Source organism: Crotalus tigris, unplaced genomic scaffold, assembly GCF_016545835.1.
Source record: "Crotalus tigris isolate CLP2741 ecotype Arizona unplaced genomic scaffold, ASM1654583v1 scf7180000023606.2106662, whole genome shotgun sequence".
In the NCBI taxonomy this organism is placed as follows: domain Eukaryota; kingdom Metazoa; phylum Chordata; class Lepidosauria; order Squamata; family Viperidae; genus Crotalus; species Crotalus tigris.
In genome coordinates this window covers 712,738-735,261 of record NW_024100074.1, presented here as the reverse complement: position 1 = coordinate 735,261, position 22,524 = coordinate 712,738, and the positions used below count along the sequence as shown (strand labels likewise).

Sequence of the window (22,524 nt, the reverse complement as noted above, 5' to 3'; positions counted from 1 at the left end):
AGTACCTTAGCCACTACACCAGACCTAGTACAATGTAGGAATTAGTGGTTATGCTAACAGACAGTTTTTAGTTTTTCCAGGTACTTACTTGACAAGAGTCCAGCCCACCATAGCCACTCTTTAAGGTATGCATGGCCACCTTGTCCTATTTTTTTTTAAAGAAAAGAATGTTATTATGATCTATTACAGATTACTATAGTTTAAAATTACATGTTCAAATTCTTGTAAAAATGCCACGCTACTTGTTAAAAATTCCTGGCCAAGTTAATAGCCAGTCAGTATTATTGATGGTCATTAAAGATGTTACAAAGAAGCAACTGTCTCTATCAAGTCCAATTGATAAGGCATGATTTAAAGTCCAATGGCTTGTGTGCATGTTAGAAAAAATAAGTCTCTATGCATTTTAGAGTGAAAATAACCACCATATCAGCAAGGATGTAGTGAGTCCTTTCATTCACAATTTATGACCAAAGTGTCAAGAGTGAAAATTTGGCAGCTAAGTGCCTGTTTGCATCTTGCCATTAGAATAAGGGGGGGGGGAAACATGTTGCTTTTGAATGGGTTAGTCAGAGAAATGAAACCTCTCCAGTTCTACAAAAGCTTGCTAAGAGTCGCAGTCTGGAAAACATTCAAGGTCATTCTAGCAGATGTGAAGGAGACAGCAGACGTTTCCCATAACAAAGAGAACTTGTTTACATGAGGGGGTTTGGCTGCAAAAGTTATTGTTATATGCTATGGTCTGATGCCTTGGGATTTTAGAGTTAGTTTTAACTTGCCATAATTATGCTATGTATTCAATAAACAGTAAACTTTTAAGAAAAGAAATGATCCTGAATTTTTATTTGGATACTCAAGCTGGATGTTAACACAAAGATGGAAATCTAAGGTTTCAGGTCTTTGTGCATCCCCAGAAACCAGCTAATCATATTTGCCCAACATCTATTGTGTAGCTTTCTGCGATTTTGAGGTAGGAAACACAGTAAATACAATACATACTCCAAAACAGATAACATAATTTATAGGGGGGGAAATCTTAAATTCTCCTCAAAAACTTTTTAAAAAGCTGAAAAAATTGGCCTCAACTTTGTATTATCCTATTCACTTTAGCCTTCAATCATTTACACAACATTAAAAATGATGTTCACAATAATTAAAGCAAGTATGAAAAAAAACAGGAACTTTTCTTGCATCATGTAAACCAAAATCACATTTTGAGATTTTAGAAGAAGCTGAAAATACAACTGAAAACTAGCTTTAAAATATTGAAATAAGCACTTGGAATTTTGTCCTTTATACCAGATTCTGCATGAAATCAAAGAATACCTATTTAAAAACTGATGTTTTTAAACTGAAAAAAAATCTTACATAGCTTATGCAAATTTAATCAAAAATGTATTTTTTAAAAAAAAGAAAAACAAACTCAAAATTTTACCTGCTCTCATGGAGCCTTTTCTTGCCAATCGAAGGAGACCCTTTTTCTTCAGGATGAAACTCCCTCCAATGAAAAGACTGGAACTCATTGCCAGCATAAGCCCAATATAGAAATCATATTTTCCCCGACTCTCAATCATTTCGTCAACTGCTAAGGTTTTCCAAACTGTCACATTGATCAAGGAACAAAGCTGCTGCTGATATTGGAAGCAAGATGATGACAAACTGGAACCTAAAAGAAGTATATGTTATAAGCCAGCATATCATAGAGATCAATTATGTAGTGTGGTACATAACTCAAGCTTTTTTTTTTAAAGAAAGATTTCTCCATTAATTTCAGCGGAAGGCATAGTTCCAGATAAAAATAGGCCCACAGGCAATCCATTTCAATTAAGAATGAATTAAAAGCATTAATTTGCTTCATATGGTCCTGATAATCCTCTGTTCTCAAACTGTTGTACAGTATACATTTATTCTGTAAAGGAATTAATTTTCCCAACTAATAGTAGAGTTAGTCCCACTGGTTCAATAGTAGAGTTAGTCCCACTTCTGCCAACACAGAAAGAGCACATAAAAAAATCTCTCAACACAGAATATCTGAATTTTTCAGTTCAAGAAATTTCAGATCTCTTTTTAAAATTTTGTTCAGAAACAGACACTTTTGTTATCCACATTATGTCCTCACTTATAGGATCATGTCTACATCCTAATTGTTTGAGAGGTTCCTCTTGTGTGTGTCAATTACTAAATTCTATCAGTGAGTACACCACTATAGAAAATTTTGATTGTGGGCTCAGAGTTGTGTTTCTTGCATTCAATTATCACTGAGTTCTATTCTGGAAGGTTTTCAAAAATATTGCAATTTATCAAGCAACTTGGATCATCTAAAACAGAAATACACTAAGAAGATAATCAATTTAAAATTGATTGGTATGACACTATACAATGAAAAGTGAAAGAAAAATAGTGGTATTTTATATAATGAAAGCATATACTATACCAAATAAAAATACAATAAATGAAATGAACATTTTAGTAAATGAGATAATATTCAATTAATCAAAGATATTGATTAGAAACAGAATGTGAGAAAAGTAAGGTTCTACATTTAGGCTAGAAAAACCAAATGCACAGTTATAGTTTAGGAGGTACCTTGCTCAATAGTAGTAACTATGAAAGGGATCTCAGGGTCCTAGTGGACAATCACTTAAATATGAGCCAGCAGAGTACTGCAGGTTCCAAAAAAGCCAACATAGTGCTAGGCTGCATTAACAGAGGGATAGAATCAAGATCACATGAAGTGTTAATACCACTTTACAATGCCTTGGTAAGGCCACACTTGGAATACTGCATCAGTTTTGGTCACCACGATGTAAAAAAGATGTTGAGACACTAAAACTGGGGTGTTAAACTGCTGGCCCCCAGGCTGGACGTGTCATCATGAAACTGCACCCACCTCAGTGCCGGCAATGGGGGAAAAGTTTTGAGACGTCGTGCGTTTGACATGTCTGCTCTAGAAAGAGTACAGAGAAGAGCAACAAAGATGATCAGGGGACTGGAGGCTAAAACATACAAGGAACGGTTGCTGGAATTGGGTATTTCTAGTTTAATTAAGAGAAGGATGAGGTGGGACATGATAGCAGTGTTCCAATATCTCAGGGGGTGCCACAAAGAAGAGGGAGTCAAACTATTCTCCAAAGCACCTGAAGGCAGGACAAGAAGCAACGGATGGAAACTAATCAAGGAGAGAAACAACCTAGAACTAAGGAGAAACTTCCTGACAGAATAATTAACCAGTGGAACAACCTGCCTCCAGAAGCTGTGAATGCTCCAACACTGGAAGTCTTTAAGAAGAGATTGGACAGCCATTTGTCTAAAATGATATAGGGTTTCCTGCCTGAGCAGGGGATTGGACTAGATGACCTCCAAGGTCCCTTCCAACATCATCATCATCGTTGTTGTTATCATTATTATTATTAAAAAAAGAGATTAAATCTTAATTTTTAGGTACATTTCACTGGAAAGTCCAAAATTCTTACATAACTTCTGATCAAAAGTTCTGAAAAGATTTTGGGATTCTCAAAACAAGTGATCAAAAGTACTCAGACAGGAGTATTGGTCTAAAAAAGAAAGATGATAAAAATCCAAACTTTCAGTGACCTTTTAAAGGCAAAATAATAATAAAATCCCTAAAGAGAATACCAACCCCTGAAACCCCAACTGCGAGCACAATAATTCTTTATCAGAGAAACAGCAGGGTGTGATTATAAAGATCCACTGAAAGGAAGTGAAAATTGAACTTCCTGATCATTTTGGCTACATGTTAACTGATCAGTCATAAAAGTCAACAAGAACATTCTTGCAAATTGCAACATCATCTTATCTACACATTGAAAAAAAAACCCATTCATACCCAATCAGGAAAGCACTACGATTATCCTGAAAAAAAAAAAAAAAACAAGAGACGAACAGACTGCATGCATTTATCTTGTATTTCATAGTAGTATTACATGATATTGCTTTGGAAATAAGTACTATCTTAACTCATCTCATAGCAATGCCTTTCAAAAGGGGCGTTGTCTACCTGAACGCCTTTTCTCAGCATGATGATGTAGAATCCACTGGTCGGTGGGTAATCTCAGCCTTCCTGCTCAGATGAGACTAAGTCAGAACTTTAGCCACGCTTCCCTCTGGCTGTGCCTTCCCAGTTTTGACGAGGCGAAGCTTTCATGACAAAGTCCGACGCAATGGCTCCTCCTAATATGACACCTGCCTAGACGGCCATGAAGGATGGGTGTGGATTCTACATCATCATGCTGAGAAAAGGCGTTCAGGTAAAAGAACGCTCCTTCTCCAGTATGATGAATGTAGAATCCATCGGTGGGACATACCAAAGCCGTTCATGTCCCTACCGGGGGGGGGGGGGGGAAAGAGTCTAGGCTTGTGTCCCCTGAGAAGAAACTACCTGTTGTAAAACCCTTCTACCAAACAAGGCATCTGCCGCAGCAAATTTATCAAGCCTGTAATGCCTTATAAAGGAAGAGGGAGAAGACCAAGTCACTGCCCTACAGATCTCAACAGAAGCCTGGGTAGACCAGGCCGCTGACGTGGCCACACTGTGTGTGGAGTGAGCGGTGATGTGTGTAGGAACTGCGAGAGACTGTGACTGAGAAGCGCAAGCAATACATGCTCTAATCCATCGCCCAATGGTCGAAGAAGAGACCTTCTGACCCATGGAAGAGGGTTGAAAAGATACGAACAGGGCCTCTGACTTACGAAAGGAAGAGGTCCGCTTAACATAATGGCTCAGGGCCCTGCGCATGTCCAATTTATGCCACTGTCTCTCCAGATGATGTGACAGGTTAGGACAAAAGTCAGGAAGAACCAGATCCTGGGACCTATGGAACCAGGTATTGACTTTCGGGATCAAAGAAGGGTCCAATCGAAGGATTACTCTATCCTCGAAAAAGGTGCACAAGTAGCTCCTGACCGAAAGCGTGGCCAGTTCCGAAATACGTCTGGCAGACGTGATGGCCACTAAAAAGGCAACCTTCAGAAACAAGAATTGAAGTGAGCAAGACTGGATGGGTTCGAACAGTGAAGATAACAGAGCGTGCAGCACCCTTGGTAAGTCCCACGAGGGATAATGATGCACCGCAGGCGGTCTAGCATTAACTGCTCCTTTAAGAAAGGTGCCCACTGCTGGGTGTTGCGATAATGGAACCTGATTGTCGCAGGTAAGAATCGTTGATAAGGCAGCAATCTGTCTGCGGATGGTGCTATGTGACAATCCCTTATTTATACCTTCCAAAAGATAGTCCAAGATGTTAGGAATGGTGACCGACAACGGTCTAAGATTCTACTTAGTACACCACGCGCAAAAGTTCCTCCACGTGGCATCATAAATTCTATTGGTCGAGGTGTGTCTCGAGGCTTGAATCATCGAGATCACCCCGGACGAATACGATTGCCTAGCTAAACTCTCTCGCACAAGTGCCAGACGGCCAACTGGAGCCACTGGGGATCTGGATGTTGAAGATTCCCCTGAGAGAGATGGTGGAATCCTCCACGGCAGAGAGAGGGACAGATCCACAAGGCCGGCAAACCACGGTCACCTTGGCCATTGTGGAACAACTAAGATTACTTCCGCCTGTTCTTGAAGAAGTTTGCGGATGATTGCCGGTATCAAAGGAAGGGGAAGGAATGCGTAAAGCAGTCCCCTGGGCTACTCGCTTCGGAGAGCATCTGTTCCCTCCGCCCCAGGGACAGGAACCTGGTGAAGTACCTGGGCAGTTGGGAGTTTGTCGGGGAGGCAAACAGATCCAATTGTGGTTGACCAAATCTGACCGAGATTTCCCTGAACAGAGCCGGGTCCAGGCGCCACTCCGAGTGGTCGACCGTAACCCTGCTCAGGGAATCTGCTTGTCGATTCGCCACTCCCGATATGTGTTCCACACAGATGGATCCCAGATTGGACTCTGCCCACAGAGTCCTCTAGCATGAGAGACCATGACCGGGTCCCTCCCTGCCTGTTGACGTGTGCTTTGGCTGCCACATTGTCCGTTAGTATTAGAACGTGCTTTTCCGCCACGAGGGTGGAGAAGTGACGGAGTGCCAAATGAATTGCCCTGAGTTCGAGCCAATTTATGTTGTGGGTTAAGTCCGACTGAGACCACTGACCCTGTGCCATATGAGTCTGTAGATGGGCACCCCAGCCAAACAGGCTGGCATCTGTGGTCAAGGTGAGCCTGGGAGACTCCTTGAAAAGGGATCCCTTGGTCACTGCGGATGAAGTCCACCACAGAAGTGATGACAGTGTGTGGTGTGGAACTCTTACCTTCCTTGTTTCTGGAAAGGGAGGAGAAACCACTGGAGGTTTCTGGAATGTAGTCTGGCCCACGGAACGATTCCCAGACAAGAGAACATTTTCCCCAACAGCTGCGACAGCTGGACCAGAGGAACTACCTTCTCTCTCCAAACCCGGTGGACGAGTGTCTGGATACTGATCCTGCGATCCTGAGAAAGATAAACCTTGCAAAGATGTGAATCTATTATTGCTCCTAAGTGAAGGAGTCGAGTCGAGGGGATTGTATGACTCTTCTTGAAGCTCACGGAGAACCCGTGCTCCTGAAGAGTATTGATTGTGATTTCCAGGTCCGATTGAGCTGAACAGAAAGAACTGGATGATTATATCGTTCAGATAACATTGTACGCGCACCGGGATCAACCTGAGATGAGCTGCCAAGACCACCAAGATCTTTGTGAATACCCGAAGGGCTGATGAAAGACCAAAGGGTAGAGCCCTGTACTGGTACAGACGGTTAACAGAGCACGCCCTGCTTGAGGCAAAGGTATGGGTGGAGGAGGTGTTACATGCAAGGGCCGTTGCCCCATGGAGGCCATAAATTGTGCGAACGCCTGGTGCATGAATGCCTAGAACTGCTCCAACCATATGTCCTGTTGGTCTGTAGAACGTGGCTTCAGGTGCTTGTGGAAGAGGAAGAAAGAGGGGGACCAGCCTGTTCAGTTTCCCCCTGAGGAGACCATGCCCTAGGGGCGTCATGGGAAGGTGCGAATTGAGGCTCAAATGGGAAGCGGTCCAGTGAAACGGGGGGAACCATTTCTGCTTCCCTGGACATGAGCCTTTGAGCTCTGGAGAACTCTTTCTCCAGTGCCTGATGTCTCCTCAAGGCCTCTCGCTCGGCTGCTTTGGAGGTCTCTTTTGAAGATGGGGCCTTTGTCTTGGATTTTTTCTTTCCCCCCGCTTCCAAATCAGATGAACTGCGCTTTCTTTGTGCAGGGGGAACCTCAGAGTCCTGGGATGCCTGGAGCGATGCACTGTCTGTCATTGCACCCTGGATATTCCGGGTAGGAGATGTCCAGAAATGGGGGGAAGCCAAGACGCAGATCTGGTTGTCAGAGAGGGAAAATCCCATGCTCTGAACAACAGCAATGGCAAACAGCCAGACAGTTCACTAGAACTGCCTGTCTAGGCCTTGCGGCACAGCGCCACAAACTAATTGGAACAGGTGGATTCTAATTAAAATTCCCCCTCACAGAGTGATACAGAAAGAAATAGAAGATGTGATGTAATGAATAAATAGGATCAATTAATGAAATTCAAATTGGCGGCCGCACCCTTCTGCCTGGTTTCTCCTTTGATAATGTAAAGAATTCTGGCCTGAAGGAACGCTGGAGAAGTCCCCCCGTTAGAAGCCTGATATAACAGGCTGAAACAAGTTGGAAAGCAGACCCAACAGTACCCCTAAGGTACATGAGGTACCTTCAAAATGGCGGCCGCGCCTGTTAATGATCTCAAAATAGCGGCTGCTAATTCCTCGCCTCTCAAAATGGCGACCGTGCCAGGAAACACTCAACAGAAAGGCTATTTAGGTCTGTCCGGATTGAGGAGGAACCTGAGGGAGCTAACTTTAAATAGGGCCTTTCTTTCCCCGTTCGCTAAAAGAGGTAGTAAAACTTGCAATTGTCGCGCAGCCTCCGCTGCGATCCGTAGCGCCGCCTGGTTCAGAAGAGACCTCGTGGCAACGACGCGGTTAGAATGAGGCCGTCCGGCCTAACCGAGCTCTGAGGAATCACCAGTAACAACAAGCCTCCTTACTTTCGCGCTGATCAGCGGGACCGGAGCTAAACCTGCTTCGGTGATCCGGAATGGCCGATTTTCAGCTCATAACGAGCCTGCAAGGCTCGTTGGAGCCGAAAATGAACTTAAAACTGCAACTCAAAACTTTGTCAAATTTGGAGCCAAATTGAATGAAGAAAACAAATTCTAATGAATATAGATTATAAATACTAACTCAACTATCTAATCAATCCTGAAAAGAAAAAAAGAAAAAAATCAACCTGATCTAAGAGAGGAGCCAAATAAATTGCGTCCTACTGAGCTGAGACTAAGTCAAAAACTGGGAAGGCACAGCCAGAGGGAGGCGTGGCTAAAGTTCTGACTTAGTCTCATCTGAGCAGGAAGGCTGAGATTACCCAACGACTGGTGGATTCTACATTCATCATGCTGGAGAATGGAAAATTGACACTTGATTTTTCATTTTAGTATGTTTGATGGGGCTACTTTAGCTATTTCAACAGTACAGTAGATACTATTAATATTATTATTTAAGAGAAGATGAAACAATTTCTTGAAACTGAAAGAATTTTCTAATTTTATAAGCATCTACTTTTTTCCTAGTTTCCCAACTTTTAGTATTTTATTAGACACAATGGTACATAATTCTCTTCTGAAGAAGACAGATTTCTTCATCACCTGAACATTTTAATTAAACCAATATTCTTATAAAGAGCAGTACCTTACCTTGATTACATTTTTCAACCCATTTGTCTTTCGTATTATTAATCAAAGAAGTGATGCTAAAAAAGAAAAAAATGCCAAACTGAATTTTGGCATACATTATGTTGTATATAAGTTTCCCAATTTTTTAAGACTGTCTATGAGAAGTCATATATAGTATCCTCTTCTGTAAGCTATTTACAGAGATAAGAACGGTATATTCTCCTCGGTTTTTTCCCCCAAATAAAGTTCCTGAAATGCATATATTGCTATTTGTGTCATGAAATTCAGTCATAAATTGTACAGGTCATTCTCAACTTATGACCATTTGTTCAGCAATCTTTCAAATTTATGTTGTTGAAAAAATGCACTTATGACTTGTGCCCAAAGTTACAGCTGTTGCAGCATCCCTGTGGCCATGAGCAAAGAGCCAAGGTGGCGCAGCAGTTAGAGTGCAGTACTGCAGGCCACTTTAGCTGACTGTGTTCAGCAGGTCAGCGGTTCAAATCTCACCGGCTCAAGGTTGCGTCAGCCTTCCATCCTTCCGGGGTAGGTAAAATGAGGACCCAGATTGTTGGGGGCAATGTAAATATATATATATACATTGCTTATTGATGTACACCGCTTAGAGAGGGCTTGCACTTAAAGCGGTATATAAGTCTCATAAATAAATAAATAAATAAATGTGATCAAAATTCAGGCACTTGACCACAGTAGCCCTTCAACTCCCCCCACTTACCTATCTCTTCCCATTTATGCCCTTTTGACTATCCTTACATGCTGCCTTGTGAAGTAGTAAGCAGCCCCAGAACAGGCACCTTTTTGCTGTCTTTGCTGCCTCTTTTTCAGACCCAGCTTCTCCTGCGTTGTCTTTTTTTGAGACAGCTTTTGGCTACATGTAGCAAACGGTCTGAAGAGGAAGTAGTGAAAAGACTGAAAAGCAGACAGCAAAGGCAGTGAGGTGCAAAAAGTTGGTGCAGGGAATTAGGAGAGAAAGCAATTGGGTGAGCTGCATGGCTTGGGCATTGCTTGCTGCCTCCCAAGGCAGGATGCTGAGCAGCCAAAGGGCAGAGATAGAGGGAAATAAGTGAGTGGGGGGAATTGGAAGCAGTCCCTTACCTTACTGCACCTTGGGGCTGGAAAGGACCAAGCCCAGAAGGGCTTGAATTGGAGTGGATATTCTGTTAAGGACCTGTCATTCTTGGTTAATGACCACAAGGAAGAGTGCCAGACTTCCATTGTAAATGGGTGGGGGTCACATGACATCTTACTGACTTACAATGGAAATTTTGCCTCCAATTTTGATTGTAAGTTAAGGATGACTGTACTGTACTGTAAACAATGGCTTGGCTGCATAGGAAGCTAAAACTAACTGAAATTCCAGATTGTAAGATTATAGTTGAAACTTTAGTTAATAACCCAATCAAAGTAAGCTTCTTTGATCCAGTTATTTTAAAAAATATATTTAGAATCTGAACCACAGAGCAAACCACACTCCCTGATTCAATGTAAATTTTAAATTAATTATACAAAACATGAAAGAGTTTTTTTTCAAGCTGCATAAATGGGACTATACAGACCTCACCTATACACATATTGGTCCATACAAAAGACATGGATGTTTGGTTATGTGCCAGCATTGTTATTCATTACGGCATTAAAAAGTCTACATGAAGGCCATTAGGATATTTCGACATGGAATTACCATTTAGTCTTTACTATTCATATTGAATGCAGATGTGTATTATCTGAATATGACAATGTTTCAAGATAAAACTATTACTGTCATTCAATATTCTATATCAGTGATGGCAAACCTTTTAGAGACTGAGTGCCCAAAAACTGGCCTCGCCCCCGCTCTGCCCCCCATCTTTCGCCCCGCCTGCCCACAGAACCATTCACTGCCTCCAGGGCCCACTGCAGATCGCCCAGGCAGCCCAGCAGCGCTATGGCACCACACCCTCTGCCCGTGCCCTGCAGTATCAACTGCATGATGGGGTGTTGAGGGCAGAGTCTTGTATATGCTGCCTGGCTGCCATGTCCTTGGCTGTGCTGGTCAGTGTGGGCCACACTCAGGGGCGACTCCTTCAGGGGGGCTGCTGGAAAGGAGGGGGTCGCAGAGGGAGGCAAGGCTGGGGCAACAGCACATATGCCCACAGAGAGGGTTCCGAGTGCCGCCTCTGATACCCGTGCCATAGGTTTACCACCACTGTTCTATATCCAAGTATATAAATATAGATAGACAGATAAACAGATATAAATAAACACTAGGTGTACCAAGTCTGGTCCCATAGGCCAATCACAATATGCTTTACTTGATGGCACTTCATCAATATGCAATGCAATAAAGATGACACATATTAACCCTTGTTTTAAAAAAACAAATATTAAATATGACTCCATATATAACAATTTCCAAACAAGAAAGGTTTTTCAAACCAGGCTTCCAAAATTGTCTTGGTCTTTGAGTCTGAATGTGCCATGATATTAATTGCAATCTACTGCATCATTCATGATGTGCTGTACTGAAGTACTCCCAATACACAAACTAGGAATCAGCATTACTGTTTAAAAGCCCTATGAGGAATATTATCCTCCTAAACGTTCTTATTCAGCTACATCATAAAGGTAGAATATTAACATTTTAACATTCTACATTTACGATGTCTAAGAATACTTTCTTTCCCTTTGGACTTCAGTCATCTATGACTAAAGTTCAATAGCCATCAATGACGGTTGCTACAAAAAGCATTTTGTCTAAGGTTAGAGTCCAACCATTCGACTTTCACAAAGTATTAATTCGTCAATATTGTCTCCTTCCAGCCCTGTTTTATTTCCTGCCTTCCAAGTAATGGAAGGAAGCGAAGGAGGGAACTAGACATAAAACCATACTAGACTTAATTCTAATTGTAAGGCCCCACCTCAGCTAACCACCCAAGAAAGCAGAACTCTTAAAACAGGCATTGTCTCAAAGGAACTTTAATTAGGGGTTAGTGACAGTAGGGAAGTCAAGGCGAGATCTGGGGAAAAGCCTGCCTAAATGGTATAGTTAAACTAGCAATCTTCCTCCTCCCACCAGAGTCATAGTGTCCATTTGAAATCCAGCCATTCCACAGGTGGTACGATGTTTGGGTAACTGGCACAGTTGGCACACATCTCAAGGTCTTCTCCAGTTTTGTTTCTCCATAGCTGTCTCCCTGATAAGAGGGACCCAGTCTTTTCTCAAGTGGATAGGGGCAGGAGAGGAAAAGCAGAAAGCAAAAGTTATCCCAAGCGAAAGTAAATCCCCCCCCCACTCCCAGCAGAATGGCAGGCCCCAAACAAGAGCACACATGCAGAGAAAAAAATAAGGATTTGGGGACTTGACACTAATAGAGAAGTGATAGAGAGAGTTGAAGTGACCATGTCATACTGGAATTTAATATAACACAAACACTAGCAACAGAAAACAATCCAACAGTGTCTTAAACTTCAAAAAAGCTGACTTTAACAAATTTGGAGACAACCTAGGAAAGGTCCCATGGATGAAAAACCTAAAGCGGAAACCAACCCAAGAAGCGTGGGAAACTCTAAAAAATGTGATCATAAAAGCCCAGACCAGCACAATACCACTGAAAAAGACTTCCTTTTCACAGAGTATGAGGGTCCCTTCTAGAAGAGTGGAACTTTGACCAGTGGTTTCAGCTATTTGCCAGGTTTGACTCTTTCACTGACTCGTTCCATTTCATTTTCACACAGCCTCTCCCTTTTCCCTAACAAAAGGTCCTGCACTTTGGCCCAACCCCCATGCTTTCCAGGGTCTGTCACTTGAACAGATCCTTTCTGCGGTTAGGAAAGGCCAGAGGGAGCACAATCCAACACTCTCTCTCTCTCTCTCTCTCTCTCTCTCTCTCTCTCTCTCTCTCTCTCTCTCTCTCTCTCTCTCACACACACACACACACACACACACACACACACACACACACACATTTACTTTGCTCCCCTGGACTTTCAAAGTTAAAATGTAGAGGTATCCACCTTCTTTCCAAAGCAGCCCTTGAGCTCAAACTCAAAACTCTCTTTACTATCCTTGCTCCACATGGGCAGGGCCTGGGAAACCCATCCAGACACAAGGGGTCTGCTGCCAGCAAGATGGGGCTTACCACTCTCAGTCCATTGGAGAGGTTAGCTTGGAGTCCCATCTGTGTCACCAAATTGTTGAAGGAAAAAATCTTCATCAGGGTCCAGTCCAAGCTGGGAATAAACAACATGGCGACTGTTTTAGAAAGAAGGTTGTAGATGGTTCTGGAAAAAAACTGACCACATGTAGTAAGGAGTGGGTCTTTATACCTTCTTGGGCTTTTGTTTGGAGTTGTTCCTGTGGTATGAACTTTGACTTGAGTCTGAGTGTACCTTTCTGGTATTCTGATGGTGGTGGGTTAATCCTATTATGTCCCAAAGGTCATATCCTGCTTCCCTGTGGCTGGGGCTGATGACTGCTGGATTTTTTGGTGTGAGGGATTGTTGATTCTAAGAATCTTTCTTTCTAATCCCAGCTTCCTGACTCCAATCTTTCTGACAAGATTATCAAATCTGCATTTCTGCAGACCTGGTTTCCGTTTGGGGTAGAGAGACTTGGGGGGAGGGTTAGTTTCTGCCTTTAAGATCCTTTGGGGAAATATATTCTGCCTTTGGGGAAATATATTATGCCATTTTAATATTTCCCAAAATATTTCTTTCTCTGGATTCTTCCCACAAATTCAGAGAAGAGCAACTAAGATGATCAAAGGCCTGGAGATTAAAACATATGAAGAACGGTTGCAGGACTTGGGTTTGGCTAGTCTAAAGAAAAGAAGAAATAGGGGAGACATGATAGCAGTATTCCAGTATTTGAGCGGCTGCCACAAAGAAGAGGGGGTCAAATTATTCACCAAAACACCAGAGGGCAGGCCAAGAAACAATGGTTGGAAACTCATCAAAGAGAGAAGCAACCTGAAATAAGGAGAAACTTCCTGACAGTGAGGACAATTAACCAGTGGAATAGCTTATCTTAAGAAATCGTGGGCACTCCATCACTGGAGATTTTTAAAAAGAGGCTAGACAGTCACTTGTCTGAGATGGTATAGGCTCTCCTGCTTGAGCAGGGGGCTGGACTAGAAGACCTCCAAGGCCCCTTCCAGCTTTGTTCTGTTCTGTTCTATTCTATTCTATTTTCTGTTCTGTAATTCTATTCTATTCTATTTTCTATTCTATTCTATTCTATTCTATTCTATTCTATTCTATTCTATTCTATTCTATTCTATTCTATTCTATTCTATTCTATTCTATTCTATTCTATTCTATTCTTTCTTCTAATGTTTGCTTAGCCTGAAATAAATCTCAGGATTACTATAGAGTTCTCCTCTGACAGAACAGGGCTGCTTCATGGGTTAAGATAGTAGAAAATATTTTTCACTACATGGGTTCATCTAAGTGTGAGGTCTGCAAAATTTTGTCCATAGAGGTTTTATTTGGTGCTGGCCAAGCTCCTGATGATCCTCATTCACAACAGTCTCTAATAGCATTTTATTTCAGAACTTCACTTTAAGCCCCATATCATATGATTAAAAAAAACAGAACAATAAACAAAGTAGAATGTTGATGGTTGCAAATGTTCTGGAGATCTGGAACATGTGTGCTAATATTTTGCCTTGCTGTATGGGGACAGGAAAGAGGTATTGTCTGGGGTTTGTTAGTGTTCATGCATGTTTCTCTAAGTGTACCTTTTCAAAATTGTATGTACTGTATTGGGACAATTTTATCATTTGTAAAATCAAGCTCATCCCAGGGCCCATTTCTTTACTAATTTCTTTTCTTTTTTTTTAAAACACATTTTATTGGTTTTTTAATTCTTAAGAAAAAGTACTCAGGACACACCGTGGTGTTTGGTTAATCAAACATTCAAAAGTGAAAACATATATAAACAACTCAACTAAATACATTCATTGTCCCTTCTCTATTTCGTTCAAATAACATAATACGTTTAAAGTATTCCATTTCTAATTTAAAGTTCTATTACTGCTAAACCTGTATTAAAACTTTGTCAGTTTACAATTACCATAATCAAATTTAACTTTAAATCAACAAGTTATCAATTCAGGTATCCCTTCCAGATATATTCTAATTCTTAATCTCTCACATCCCTCATTTTATCACCAATCTCATTTATTTCTTCTTCCACTACACAATAGATATCCTAATTAAAATAAAATATTAATCTATCCTATGCATATATAATCCCACAATCGATCAATCTCTTTAAGATAACAAAATAATGTTAAACCTTAAATCATTTCAATTCATTAAACAAAATTCAAATTTCATCCAATTGATTATCATGCCTTATCATATCTATGTTATCATATAGAAAGGTCATTTTACTAATTTAAAACACTCAGTTAATTATTGAAACCATCCAAATCTAAAAAACCAACATTTTTTTCAATTCCAATGCATAATAATTTTCATCAAAATAAACTTATTATTCCAAAAGGTACATTCTTAATCTATTTAAAATATCTATTCTAATAATCACCCTCCTACATATTTTTTCCTTACTTCTAACTCTAAATCTTAATCCTTAAAACAATCCATAAATCCAACATTGCCTTTTAATCCATTACACAATTTTAAATTTCTCTTTTCAGTCTGATTCTAGCTTTTTTTCTGTGCCAGACAGGTTTCCATAACCAAGCTTTCCTTTCAGCCAGTAGATCTATTTTTGTTGCTTGCAGAGGCCATTAAAAGGATAGGAGTCCCATCCTCTGCATTAGGCATCTATTTCTCTCATCCTTAAAGCATCGTTGCTTTGTAGTTTCAAATCTCAGTCTTTGCTTCTTCTGTTCTTCAAAGTTACAAATGGAAAGTGTATAAGATAGAATAAATTCCTCTTTTATCTCTGTTGATTCCTCTTCTAGTATGTTTTGATTTATAGGATAGTCAGATGTAGTCTGGACATCAGTCTGAATGTTTGAAGTGAGATTTCTAGATCTTAAAGAGTAAACTCTTTCATTGTAGCACATATTTCTGCAGTAGCCTCTTAAATTTTTTCCAATATAAGTTTACAGTTTAATTGTAACTGAGGTTTCTCCATTTTGATAGTAATTAAAAAGAGTCTCTTTTTTCTTTTTTGTGGAGGCTATATTTAATAAAGTTAAGCAGTGTCCACCCCCACAATTCCCACAGCTGCACAGCTTATCTTTTCTCTTTAAAAATAATTTGAAGGTCAGGTCTATTCCATCTTCAAAGAGTAACCAGAAGTTGCAGTATTACGTTTTCGCCACTAGATGTCCTCAGTAGGTTAAAAAATTATCTTTTGCAGGCATCATTTCCTTTTTTCTCTCTTTTAAAGTATAATGTGAAAAAAGAAATAATCTTCCAGCATAGGATGATAGTACAGTTCTCAGAAAGAGAAAAAAAAAATTCTGTACCCCCCAAAATATGGAAATAAAATATAGTCTTTAAAATTTTGTTCTATTTTTATACAACGCCTTTCTTCCCAAACATGTAGAACAGTGGTTCTCAACCTTTTTAATGCCACGACACCCAACTGGTCGTAAGTCGAGGACTACTCAACTGGTGCAGCACCGTTTGCAGAATGGGACTTTTGGCAGGCTCAGCAGGGCAGAGACAGCCTGGACAATTCCTATTGGCTTTTGAAAGCCAATAGAATTAGACTCTATTCAAGAGAGTCTATTCTATTGGCTTTCAAAAGCCAATAGAATAAAAGGGAGTAGCACAGCTAAGAAAAAGGGGAAAAAATGGCAGACTGCGTTGTTTGGCGACCCCTGTGAAATGGTCGTTCGACCCCAAATGGGGTCCCAACCCACAGGTTGAGAACCACTGATGTAGAAGCTGCTTTTTCAAGCCAGGGAAATAATTCCAACAAGGCTCTTACAGGCACAAAAACAAGATAGAGTAGAGAGAGTAACAAGGAAAAGTCTCACCCGGATTCACCACGGGGGTTCTTACAGCTTAGATGTTCTTTGACTTGCGGTTTGAAATGGCAGGGTGATCGGCCGTTTTACTGGCCGATCTTTTTCTCCATCGGCCCTCAGAGATAGCTCGGGCAGCTGGAGGAGCCGCTGCTCCTCCGCAGCTGAGCAAAGCCTCCTCGAAAGAAGTCGCACCCTCCAGGACGACTTTCGACCCGCATAAGGATCTACCGGAGGAGGGAAGCTAACCGACGAGGAGACAAGTCTCTTCGTGTGGCTAGAGGCGGCACAATTCGGAACCGGAAGTCACTAGTTTCTTTTCTTGATTCTATCAAGTGGTACAGAAACCTGAGCTCAAAAACAATAGTTTTGCATTTTGGAAATCAGACTCATTTCTGCATTTTAAATTGTTTTGAGCAAAATACTTTTCATCCAGTCTCACCTACTTGCTTCACAGAAAGAAGTTTTTTAATATCCATAACAAATAGTCTTGTAATGGAGTCTGACCATCATTTATTTTTTATTTCTTTTTCGCATTTCTAAATTACCTATCTCAAAGAGGGACTCTGAATGATGTACAATAAACTGTCAGAATATAAAAACAGTATATATTTTTTTACTTTTCAGAACTAAAATTTCAAAATTAAAACTTTTTTTTAAGAAGGAGGGAAAAATAATTAAGCCCTGTTAAAAATCCATTGAAAAGGTGAAGGGAGGGTTCTCAGGGCACCAACCAGCCCCACAGCTGCATGCTCTTTTGGGCTCCACAAATGAGGGCACAGAGCCAAGTTTTAACTCCTTTTCGGAAGGCCAAGAGGGTGAGGGCCTGCCTCACACCCAGGGGGAAAATATTCCACAGGATGGGTGAAATGGCAAAGAGGGCTCTCTTTTTAGACTCCATCATGGTCGGAACTTGTGACAGTTGTAAAGCAGATTGGTCTTGTGATCAACCTGATTTTATAACTTTTTGAAGCAATTGTTAAGCGAATGCTGCGGTCATTACATGAACCAATGGATGCAGTTTTGCCAAAAAAGAAAAATCACTCCAAAAGTAAATGTTGGTTTTTAGCAAAATCTTAATAAATGTGGGGTCATATGATCACAGGATGCTGCAGTCATAAATGCAGCCCAGTTGCCAAGCGCCTGAAATGTGGTTATGTAACAGTGGGGGCAACTGTTGGAACTTCACATCTGGTTCCTAAGTACCTTTGCTAGATCCGTTGGAACGTTGGTCACTAAGCAGCCAGTTGTTAAGTCAAGGACTATCTGTATTCACCCATTTTATAAGTATCTATCAGGATTTCTAATGTGCTTAGAAGCTCATAAAATTATGGTTCCCTGCTCCAAATATTACTTTAACTATTGGAAAATTCAGATACCATTAACTGCTATGCTGGACAGACTGATGGGTGTAACTCCAAAATCTAGGATACTTTCCCCCCTGCTTACATAACCTATCCAGTCCACAAAACAGGGTTTATGAGGGCCAGGGAAGTGTGCACCGAAGTAAACGGTTGTTCCTGACAAATGCACCTTCCCCCTGCATCTGGCCAAATCATCCCACGCCAGATGTTCCTTGTGAGGGGCGGGGTGCTTCTTTGTGAGTAGCATTGCAAAGCTCCTTTGTGCTTCCCTTCACTCCGCTCTCTGTACCTGCAGATCGGACAGGGGAGGCAGCTGTTCGTTTTTGGAGGGGATGTTGCCTTTCATCGGCACTAATCGTTGGCAGCTGATCCTTCCCTGCTTTCATTAGTGCAGGCGGCTCCTCATCTGGTCAACCACTTCCCCCAATACTGGATGGGCCTGGGATTGCATTGTCTTCAGCCCCAGGCTCTCTGGATGTTCCTGGGGAGACATTCCATCCTCGTCGGATGGTCTCAGTTCTAGCTCCTCTGAACCAGCTTCTGATGGGGCCATCACATAAATCAAGATGAATAACATTTATTCCAGTTCAGATTCTTTGTGACTAACAACTCAAAGCTTTTGTATCATTTGTAATTCCTCTTCTTTATGTGTACAATCAAGTCACTCTTGATCCGTCATGATTGTCTGAACAAGTCCTTGCAGTTTTGTTGACAAGATTTCAGAAGTAGATGGCCATTGCCTTCTTCTTAGGGCTGAGAGTGTGACTGGCCCAAGGTCACCCAGCTGTTTTTTGGTTTTTTTTTGCTTAAGACAGGACTAGAATTCATAGTCTTCTAGGTTGTAACCTGGCACTTTTAATCACTGCAACAACTGACTCCCATAAACCTCTATAGGTGGTGTTAGTTTAAAGACCACTTGATCAAGATTGTAATGGCACTGAACAACTGATAGTTACGACTAATTTTTGAAGTTCTGGCCATTGCAGGGCCCACATGATCCCATGTTCATGACTTAGGCATACAACAACTGGCCTGGGTTTCTGATAGTCACTTCCCTTACAGATTTCTCGCATGCAAAGTCAACAGGAAAGCCAGCGGAAATCAGAAATCACAATTGTGTGAGGTTCTTGCTTGACACCTGCACTGTCCTCACTTAAAGATGGCAACTACGGACTGCCAGAAGTGCTATCACTAAGCAGTGTGGTCATGTGATGTTGCATTTTACAAACACATTGCTTAGCAACAGAAATTCCAGTCGCAATTATCATTATTAAGTGAGGAATATACTTTATTTGAAACAGATTATTGAAAGAACTGTTAAAAAACATGTTATCTAGCAAACACTGTTGTTTATATCAATGTGTTCTAGTAAGAGAATTTTTATCCAGATGCAAAGTTTAAGCCATTAGCAAAATGAATATATATAGAAATGTTGCCCTGGTATCTCTATGAAGAATACTAAAATAACTCAGCATTTTTATAAAACAATTGTGCTTACAACTTTCAACTTTATCTTAACAAAGCAACTTTTGTCTGGATATGTTAGAAAGTTACAGAAAGCAATTCATGAGTGGCACGTGATATTATTTATATGTTCTATTATTACTAAAGCACTATGGGACTATTACAGATGTAACAGGCTGTATAATGAATTGCTCTTTCTAGTGATATATCATTTTTATAATAACAGATACTTACACTATAACAAGTTCATATGAAATGTTTGTCACATGTGTATGGTTGATTTTATAGTTGATTTTATGCCATTTATAAAATCTATCTATAGAATTATTATAATACAGTATCAGTAAGGTAGTATATAGAAAATACTTGTACAGATTTACAAGGAAAGCTTGAAGTAGAAAGTCTTAGTTCATCAAATATCTTTGAGAAATACATTTCTGTTAGGTAACTGAACTCATTATTTGAGAACTGGCAAAAGTTTGTGTATCTATAACAGTAATCAAGTTGGTATTCCTTGTGACTCACTCAGATTCCCAAACTCTGTATCCGGAATGAAGTTTGTTTGTCCATCATTCCTTCTACAGTGGACATCTGCAGACATCCCACAATATTGATTTCCAAATATTGCACTGTGATATGTGTAAAGACAATCTGTTATTTTGAGGCAATTTTATTTTATTTCTCAATGTACTGCAGACACAGTAATGTATCAATGCATCCTAATCTCCTTTTTGACCCACTCCAGTATTATTTTATTCAGACTCATCTGGTCTCCCCAATAGTTCTGCAAAATCTATTTATATATCTGGTTTTTAGAGTTTGAGGATTGCAAATCAGCCATCTCTAAAACTAACCTGGATTTAAATTCAATTTGTGTAACCTCAGATGCTCAAAGCTTCCATACATTCATTCAAGTCCAAGAAAACTGCTCCCAAATTATTAATAGAATGGGGTCCCCAAGCCCCGGTCTGTGAACCAGTACTGGGCCGAGGCATGCCAGCAACCAGTTTGCACAAACAAGAAAAGCCCCATCCACAAGATGCAGGCGGCACACAAAACCACGCACCCTCCAGTCCGTGGAAAAACCACTCTCCACAGAACCGGTCTCTGGTGCCCAAAAGGTTGGGGACCTCTGTAATAGAATATTGAGTGTGCTCAGTATACAAACATACAATTTACCATGAATGCTTGTTTGGATAAAAAGGTGCAGCATAAATCAAGCAAGCAAATGCATTCTAAAGTTCTAGATAATTTATCCCAATGGTTTCATACAATATGGATATAAGAGTATCAACACTACTGGGAAATCAACAGGTAAAATGAGCCTGCTAATAACCATCAATCAAATCAAAAACAGCATTGTTCTTCAGCATAACTGACTGAAAATTCTAGGGCTTTAATTTTTATGCCCTAGAGGTTTCTCACGTCTACAGAGATAGTTTGATCAAGCGGTTTGCCCATTTGGTTAATTCCTATCACAACCAATGGATCGGATGTCCATGTCCTCTCCTTGAAGCTCTCTCTAGCAATGTACAGCCTGGTCCTGGCTTGATGTGGCTGCTTGTCATTTTCAACTATCTTCCAAGGTAAGCCTTTACCTGGTATCCTTCCCCCTAACTCTGGTATATAAATTAGATAGGAATCTGAAAGTCCATGCATCTTGCCAGCAGTAAAAGAAAGGAAACCGATAAAAAATGAAATCATGCCCTATCTTGGAACACACAGTACCACCAACCCACGTTATTTCAAATATTCTGATGAAAACAAAATCAGCTAGAAGAAAAAAAATCTAACACAATTTTGAACTTTGCAGATCAGTTTTTCAGCTCTCTTGTCCTTTGATCTTTACAATTTTATACAGTTTACATGGCTAAATCCCAAAAGGATTATCATGATACTGCACAATCTCATGCTTGGTCCTTGAAAAGTGTACCAAATTCAGGATCCAATCTGGGTTGATCACTGGAACCAGAGGTTTAGTCATCCGAGCTTTCATGCTGGGGCCCCACTTCAGGGAACTTCTCTCTAGCAGATTGTGTGTCTTGGGCTATTCTGTGTATGATATTTATATGGTGCCTGTTGTATGTTGTAAACCAAATTCAGTTCAAGGGCGTTTAGTTCCGGATATTGCAACCGCGGTATATTTACAAACAGCAAAAAAAATTGTGTGATACTTCGAAGAGGAAGCAAAAAAAAAAAAAAGAAAAGGAGAGCCAACTTCCAATTCATGAAGGTGCAGCTGAAACCTGCAATTCAGTTCCAGCGGACCTAGAAAATTCAAGCCCAGATATCTCTAGTCCACTTTAATATATCAAGGGACTGAAACCACCTCCCCCAGACCATTACCCTCCTAATATTCCAAAGTAGGGTAGCTTGACGTTTGAACATCTCACTTGGAAGCCCAGATCGAATAAAGGTAGTACTCCCTTTAAAAAAAAACCTGCCACCGTCTGAGTTCCCCAGCGGTCTCCGCGCGCCTCTTCTAACTTGTGCCCTGCGTCTCCTACGCGCGCATTTCTCAAGTCGCAGCAATTAGCAGGGATCCAGGACTGAACCGTACCGAGACCACTAAGAGCTTAAGCTGCGAGGCCGGCCGGGCGACTCCCCGCAGCACCATCCTCCCGAGGTACTACTTCTCTTTTCCGCAAGAAAATGAGGAAGAAGGAATCACCTGTTCGGGGCGAAGTTCCCTTCAGCGACAGCGATCGTCCTCACATCTCGTGAGCTCCGAGAGGGACTGCGGCCGCTGCAGCCGCGGAAGGACGGCAATTGTCTCCACCACCACTGCCGGTGGACGAGAAAGCCGAGGAACCTTCCCAAACTCCCACCGTCGCCATGGAGATTCTCCTTCAGGTACTACTGGGGTTGCGCATCGCGTTCCGTGGGCGCTGCCAGTAACCCGCGCCGGTCTTCCTCCTGCTCACACCGACCGCGGCCGGAAAAGGCGGAGCGAGAAAAAACAACCGGTTTGGCGGAAGCTGCGTGCTCGCGGGTAGAGTCCCTGTGCCGTTTG

General features: G+C 41.2%; 1 protein-coding gene across 4 annotated transcripts in view; it reads right to left on the bottom strand.

The window, feature by feature from the left end:
• Nucleotides 1–22,449, bottom strand: part of NIPA2 (NIPA magnesium transporter 2) — a 72,358-nt gene extending 49,909 nt beyond the window's left edge. For 2 of the 4 annotated variants that reach the window (XM_039319625.1, XM_039319626.1), the window contains exons 1-3: nucleotides 8,756–8,790; nucleotides 1,433–1,663; nucleotides 89–145 (exon numbers count right to left, since the gene is read on the bottom strand). In XM_039319625.1, coding sequence (XP_039175559.1) covers nucleotides 89–145; nucleotides 1,433–1,571 — 196 coding nt within the window. In that variant the 5' untranslated portion in view covers nucleotides 1,572–1,663; nucleotides 8,756–8,790. Of the gene's footprint in view, nucleotides 1–88; nucleotides 146–1,432; nucleotides 1,664–8,755; nucleotides 8,791–22,182 lie in introns of those variants that run through there. The other 2 variants (XM_039319624.1, XM_039319623.1) reach the window with 2 other exon arrangements.
• Nucleotides 22,450–22,524: the final 75 nt, after the last annotated feature.